The following is a 7,385-nucleotide window of genomic DNA, read 5'->3' as shown; positions in this document are numbered from 1 at the left end:
ACTAAGTCCATTTATAAGCTAAATACGGAAATGACGGATTTTTTTTTTATTTACTTCTGGATACTTTCATGACCATGTGATGACTATCTTATGATCACAAACAAGCTTCTCTCTAAGTTTGGTAGAAATCCAGGATAGTTTAAGAAAGTTATTAAGATTTTAAAAACTTTAACGACACAGTGAATGTAATGATTCCTTGCACAAAAACTAAGTACATTTATAAGTAAAATACGGAAAAACAGGATTTTGTTTTTAAAAAAATTACTTCTGGATACTATCTTATGATCATAAACAAGCTTCTCTCTAAGTTTAGTAGAAATCCAGGATAGTTTAAGAAAGTTATTAAGATTTTAAAAACTTTAATTACAGAGTGAATATTTGTGGACGCCGCCGCCAACAACGACGAGGCCGACGACGGAATGTAGGATTGCTATGTCTCGCTTTTTATACGACCGCAAAAATTGATTTTTTTTAGTCGTATATTGGTATCACGATGGCGTCGTCGTCGTCGTCGTCGTCGTTGTCGTCGTCGTTCGAAGACATTATAACTTTAGTATACATGTAAGTAAATAGAAATCTATGAAATTTAAACACAAGATTTATGACCACAAAAGGAAGGTTTGGGTTGATTTTGGGGGTTACATATTAGAGTTATACAAGTTATACCCCTTTACAAATTGAAAATTTTTCATTTCCGTTCTCTAACTTTAGTTTGCCTCAACCAAATGTTATGAAACTTATACAGAATGCTTATTATCACAAAACACAGATCATGTTTGAATTTCGGTTGTGTCACTTAAACCATTCTAGAGTTATGCCCCTTTACAAATTGAAAAATTGCTGAATTTTCTGAATTTCTCGTTTCAATTCTCTAACATTAGTTTGCCTAAACCAAATGTTATGAAACTTATACAAATAAAATTGAGAATGGAAATGGGGAATGTGCCAAAGAGACAACCCGACCATAGTAAAACAACAGCAGAAGGTCATCAACAGGTCTTCAATGTAGCGAGAAATTCCCGCACCCAATGCTTATTACCAAAAAACTCAGATCCAGTCCAAATTTAGGTAGAATATTTTTTATCGTGCGAGTGTTATGTCCCATAATAACGTTGTAAGCAAGCGGGGGCATTATATGTGTCCATGGGGACACATTCCTCATTTATTTTATATACCTTTTTTCAGATTTAACTATAATATTGTTGACATTCAAGTATAAAATGTCTTGAAGTATGTTTCATGATATTTTTTACAATTTGTGTAGACGGCAGGGTTGGCAAAACCCGGGTTTATGAGTATTGTCCAGCCCAGTGGGAAATACTGGGAAAACCCGGGTTTTACTGGGTTTTACCCGGTAATACTGGGCAATACTAGGTAATATAAAATACTGGCCTGAACTTTAAAGAGGATTCAGATATTTATAAACCTATTTTAATTTACAAATAAGTTTACTTGTTTGAGAGTCTTATAATACAAGTGTATACATTTGAAAAAGTCTTATTCTAGCAACTCTGAGACAAGTGTACAGGTAGACACATTAGACAAATATTAATGGAAAAAGCCTTTCTCAATAATTCTCCTGGAAATCATTGAAAATCTATTAAATGACCATTCTGTCTAGATTGGTCAAACTGTTCACATAAAGGCAAAGAATTCATTTTTTTAAAATATATATAACTAATATTAAGAATTAACAATTACATGTAAGAAAAATTACTTTTAAATAATTTATATGTACACCACTAATTAATAAATAATTATTTAGATTAGGGACGACCTACATTTGCGCGGAGATATGGTATTACGTTTGCGTGAATTCACCTGTAGTTACCTGAGTGTTTTTTGTTTATCTATAATTTGTTTTTCGATTATTGTTTTGAACAAAAATACCACATCTTGTTATTTCATATAAATATTGATAAACATATATTAGATAAGTCTTCATTTGTTTATGTAAACATTAAAAAGCCCTACATTTATGTAAAAGAAAAGTTTTGAATAAAATACAGCGACTATGACGGAAAAGAACATTCAAAGTATATAGTCATGAATAAAACGCATTATTAATTAACTGGAGCTTATTTGACTAAATACGAGTAAAACTGCCAAATCGATAATTTTGTCCTATAAGGCCAAAACGGATTTTTCCGTATTGGCCCGGGTTTAGCAAGCCCAATATTAGCATATTCGATTAGCTCTAGACTAATCGGTTGAAATCCCGATAACTCTAGAGAACTACGGCTAGTGTCGTCTGACAGGAGAAAATGACAACAAAACGATGGAGCAATAGCTCTTTACAAAATATAGATGATGCGATGGATGCGTTAGTTGAAGACTATTTTCACTACGACGATTTATCTAATAGGGAGGCAGAGTACATCAAGAGAAATCTCGCGGATGTCAATGGGGAAGAAAATTTGATTCTGGAAGAAGTTGATTCAGCGAATTTCAACTTCCCAAATGAAATTCTGCAGGACATTGAAAATGCACAGAATCATGAGATTGACGAATCAGACAAAGAAAATAGCTCGAGTAGCAAGAGGTTTCGCTCTATCACTGATGAAGACACTGACTGTTTTCTAGCTTTAAGTGTTAACAAGAACACAAAAACTAAAACAAAGAGTGACTTGAAAGTGATGCTGGATTTTTTCATATCTGTTGGAGAAATGCGTGATTCAGTGGAAATACCTGCCAAAGACTTGGACAGTCTGTTATCAAGATTTTTTCTTGTAGTCCTGAAGAAAAATGGTGACGAATATGAGCCTGACTCTTTATCCTCTATGTTCAACAGCTTGGATAGACATTTGAAGGACTCAAAAAGTAGTATAAGGTACGATTATTTTCATGTAGATTATTTGATATCTGTGAGACATGTAACTCCCTTGTCTTGATATAGCATGATAGCCTTTGCATTATTCTGTCAAGCATTATGACTCGAATATTCAGTGCCAATATTTTAATTTTAGCCTTGTGTCATTTTTTTTGGTAAAAACTATATATATCATCTGGGTCAATGTGGTTTTGATGATCTTAAGCTTGTGTACAATGAATATTCCTTGGTTTCTCTTTGCTATAAGTATAAAACATGTACATACAAAAATTACATGTCAGATATTATGCATATCTTTTCTTTAATGTTTCAGTATTAAAAAGGATCCTGAGTTCAACCACACAAGACGGGTATTAGAAGCGAAGCGAAAGGCATTAAAGTCATTGGGCAAGGGCAGTAAGCCAAACAGAGCTGAACCTTTGTCGACTGAGGAAATCCAAATCTTGAGGGAGAAAGGCGTTATTGGAACACGTAAGTTTAAAAAAAATGTTGTATTCCAGCGTGTCAGTCAGTAACTTTTAATTAAACATTTTTCTAACCTTGTGGCAAACAAATTATTTTATTTCCTTGTCGCCCTCTATCCATCCCTGATTATTAAATGGTTGTTCTAATAAAAAATGTTTAAAATACACATAAGGTCTTGAACAATGAGAGTGTCTCCAGAGGTCTTTTGCATTTTGATACAGTATTTGTCCTTTAAATACTATTTTAAGTTGGATATTTACATTAAGATACATGTATTTTAGTTAAGTTCTTTTTTTTTCTTTTTCCAGAAAACCCTGATGCATTACTGAATGCTGTGTTTTTAAATAATGCAACATACTTTGGTCTACGAGGTCGACAAGACCATGTTAACATGACATGGGGAGATGTCAAGTTAAAAGCTACATCTGATGGAAAGGAGTATTTGGAATTTAATGGTGAGATTATGTTATGATATTTTAAATCTTTTAGAAATCACAGAATATATACTTCTGTGGATAATGGATGTACATGTACAACAGTCCTGACAAAAGTTGGTAATTTGTGCTTTTAAGGATATTAACCATTGTTTTATATTTATCAAAACAAATCTTATTTACTATGCAATACATGTTTTTTGTTATATAAAAGTGAAAGTTTTGTACAGACAGGAAGGATAATTCTTCTTTAAATATTGACATAAGCATACTTTTTCAGAAAGAAGCACCAAAACCCGTAGTGGAGCAAAAAGCAGGGATTTCCGGGATATTACGCCAAAGATTTTCGGGGAAGGAGGAAGTAATTGCCCTATTCATGTTTACAAGGAATACAAACGGGATAGACCTCAAGACACATTAACTGATGAACATAGATTTTATTTGAGGCCTTTAGATAATAAACATGAGGAAATATGGTACACTCGCCAAACCATAGGCAAAGATAAATTAGGTAAAATGGTAAAAAATATGGCAGAAAAAGGAGATCTTCAAGGAAGAAAGGTTAATCTTTCGGGACGTAAAACTTTTGCTACCACACTACTTCAAAATGGTAGACCTGCCAATGAAGTTGCTCAATTAGGAGGCTGGAAAGGCATTAGTACCTTAACTCATTATTCAGTACCGTCTATTGAACAACAGCAACAAGCTTCTCACACAATATCTAAGGTCATGTTGCCGAACTCAGATTTACAGACGACATCAGATTCAGAGGAACCTTGTGAACTTTCAAACTCAAATACATTAGTTCATAATAATTTAAATGCAAATGTATCAAATACAAATAATCAAACTGCTAACAAACATGACAACCCAATGGCCATGTTTGCAGGTGCAACTATAACAGGTGGTGTTTTCAATATTAACATATACTCAGGGGAAAGAAAGAATACTATAAACTGCAGCCAAGAGCTTTAATCTGAAAACTAGATAAAAACATGTTTTTTACTTGTTGTGTTTATTTACTGTTGATTATTTAATAAAATTGTTACTATTTTATTGTTTTGATTAAAATCCTCAATTTTCATTGATACATATTCAAATCACTACTATTGAAGTCCTGAATGTCAGATTTTCACACTATTTTCAATCTTCATATTGGCCCGGCTAGAGTTCATATTGGACTGGTTAATTAATAAAGGTATCATTGCGTAACAATTTTCATATTGGCTTAGTTATAGGTCCTCGGGCAGCCATATTGGTACCCTCGGACCTATAACTAAGCCAATATGAAAATTGTTACGCAATAATACCATAGTATACATGCGGTTGATATCTATACAGGAATCATCTAAAGATAAGTCCTTGCCTGGTACTTGTTATATACTAGTGATTTGAGATCTAGCATTGACGGGAAATTTCACCAGATTGAAATTTCAGAAATTGTTGAACGGTAAACTGAATTTTCTCTTTGTTTGTGCATTTTACAAGGACTTGGTTATCGCTGCCGCGAATTTTAATGTACACGTGTAAGTAGACGCATAAACTTGTAGAATAATCTCAACGAAAATGTAGATGGCTGGATGAGTTAAATAAAACTGTTCATTGTAATGGCTATGAAAAGACGCTTGCCCGTTGTATGAGAGATAATAAATTCCATCTTGTTAGTTTTTTTAGTTTTTTTTTATCAAGTATTTATTTGTTCAAATTAATTTCATTTTATTTTAACAATATCAAGTAATTTGTGTACGACAAAAAAATATTGTGGTCGTATATTGGTATGACGTTGGCGTTGTCGTCGTCTGGCGGGGTCCGAAGACACATTGGTTTTCGCACTATAACTTTAGTTGAAGTGAATGGATCTCTATAAAATTTTACCATAAGGTTCAATACCACAAAAGGAAGGCGTGGATTGCTTTTGGGGGTTATGGTACCAACATTTAAGGAGTTAGGGACCACAAATAAGCATGTTTGTAACTTCAAGACAATAACTTGTGTGTTAGTGTATGGATCTGTCTGACATTGTACCAGAAGGTTCTATATCACAAAGAGAATGCTGGGATCGATTTTGGGGGTAATCGCCTCAAAATTTTAGGAGTTACCTGGGGAAAAAAAGGGGCAAAAAACAAGCATTTTTTTTTAGTTTCATGACAATAACTTGTGTGTAAGTGTATGGATCTTTCTGAAATTGTACTACAAGGTTCAATATCACAAAGATAAAGCTGGAATAGAGTTTGGGGATATTTGCCCAAAATGTTAAGTAATAAGGGGCCAAAAGGGGGCCAAAAATAAGCATTTTTCTAGTTTACAGACCATAACTTGTGTTCAAGTGTATGGATCTCTCTGAAACTGTACGGCAAGGTACCATACCGCAAAGGGAAGGCTGTGATTGATTTTTGGGGTAATTCCCTCAAAATTTTAGGAATTAGGGACAAAAAGGGACAAAAAAACAAGTTTGTTTTTTAGTTTCAGGAAAATAACTTTATGAAATTGTACTACAAGGTTCCATATCACAAAGGAATAGCTGGGTTAAAGTTTGGGGGTAATTGCTCTAATGGTTTAGGAATTTGGGTCCAAAAAGGGGCCAACAAGTTGGTCAAAATAGGGGTCCAAAATTAAACTTTGTTTGATTTTAACAAAAAATGAATGTATGGGGTTCTTTTGTATGCTCAATCTCACCAGGTATTGATATTTTTGATTTGTGGGCCCCGCTATCAAATTGGTTCATATTGAGGTCAAAAGGGTCCAAAATTAAACTTTGTTTGATTTCATCAAACATTTGATTCTTTGAATTCTTTGATATGCTGAATCTTACCATGTATTTGTATTTTGGATATTGGACCATAATAGGTAAATTAAAAAAAAAGTTCTTAGACCACATTCATTCTGTGTGAGAAATCTATGCTGTGTCAAATATTTAATCACAATCCAAATTCAGATCTATATCAAGCTTGAATGTTGTGTCAATACTTGCCCCAACAAAAGTTTGACCTCTGCGGTCGTATCAAGCTGCGCCCAGCGAAGCATTTTATTTTTTATAAAAAGTTATAGATTTATTTTTCATATGTTTAATTTTGTATAAATCCGTGCAAATGTAGTTACTTTTGAACAGGTAAATTTCACGCAAACGTGATGCGTTTTTTCGCACAAACGTGTATTTTCTTCGGCGCAAATGTAAGACCAATCAGCGCAAACGTAACGGGCCGCAGATTAGAACACAGATATGTTTATATAACAATAATTAGTCTTTTTCATTTCTATAAGTGTTAAGACATGACCCTGTAGGGTGTTTATTTTAAGCTATATGATTGCAGAACAATTTAAATTTACAATTTACTTAAACACTGCAATAAAATGCATTTTTTTTGCAAGCTTGGATTATTAAAACGATTTTTGGAAATTAAACAAGGTATCATCAGTGTAGCTGTGGGCGTCGTAAAGAAAATACACTGTAAGTTCTGATACTTTATTCATGTCGCAAAGGTCAAATAAACATACAGTGCATCGCATACATTCATCCAGTTGTCTAACATTATACAAAGTTCATGGCCTAGTATACGTTGTTACGCAGGTTTACTTAAGAACTGAAAGTAGACAAAAAAGAACACTAAATAAGTTTAAATGCAAAACCCCTGTTGCATACCAAATATAAACAAATC

General features: G+C 33.4%; 1 protein-coding gene across 1 annotated transcript; it reads left to right on the top strand.

Annotated features, from left to right (window-relative positions):
• The first annotated feature begins 2,574 nt into the window (after positions 1 to 2,574).
• Positions 2,575 to 4,817, top strand: LOC139482423 (uncharacterized protein KIAA1958-like). Its single transcript, XM_071266322.1, has 4 exons — positions 2,575 to 2,830; positions 3,144 to 3,301; positions 3,604 to 3,750; positions 4,010 to 4,817. Exons 1-4 carry the CDS (start codon positions 2,637 to 2,639, stop codon positions 4,702 to 4,704), a joined length of 1,194 nt encoding a protein of 397 aa, XP_071122423.1. The 5' UTR covers positions 2,575 to 2,636; the 3' UTR covers positions 4,705 to 4,817.
• The last annotated feature ends 2,568 nt before the right edge of the window (positions 4,818 to 7,385 follow it).

This window comes from Mytilus edulis, chromosome 7, assembly GCF_963676685.1.
Source record: "Mytilus edulis chromosome 7, xbMytEdul2.2, whole genome shotgun sequence".
Taxonomy (NCBI): domain Eukaryota; kingdom Metazoa; phylum Mollusca; class Bivalvia; order Mytilida; family Mytilidae; genus Mytilus; species Mytilus edulis.
This window is presented reverse-complemented; position numbering and strand designations above follow the sequence as displayed.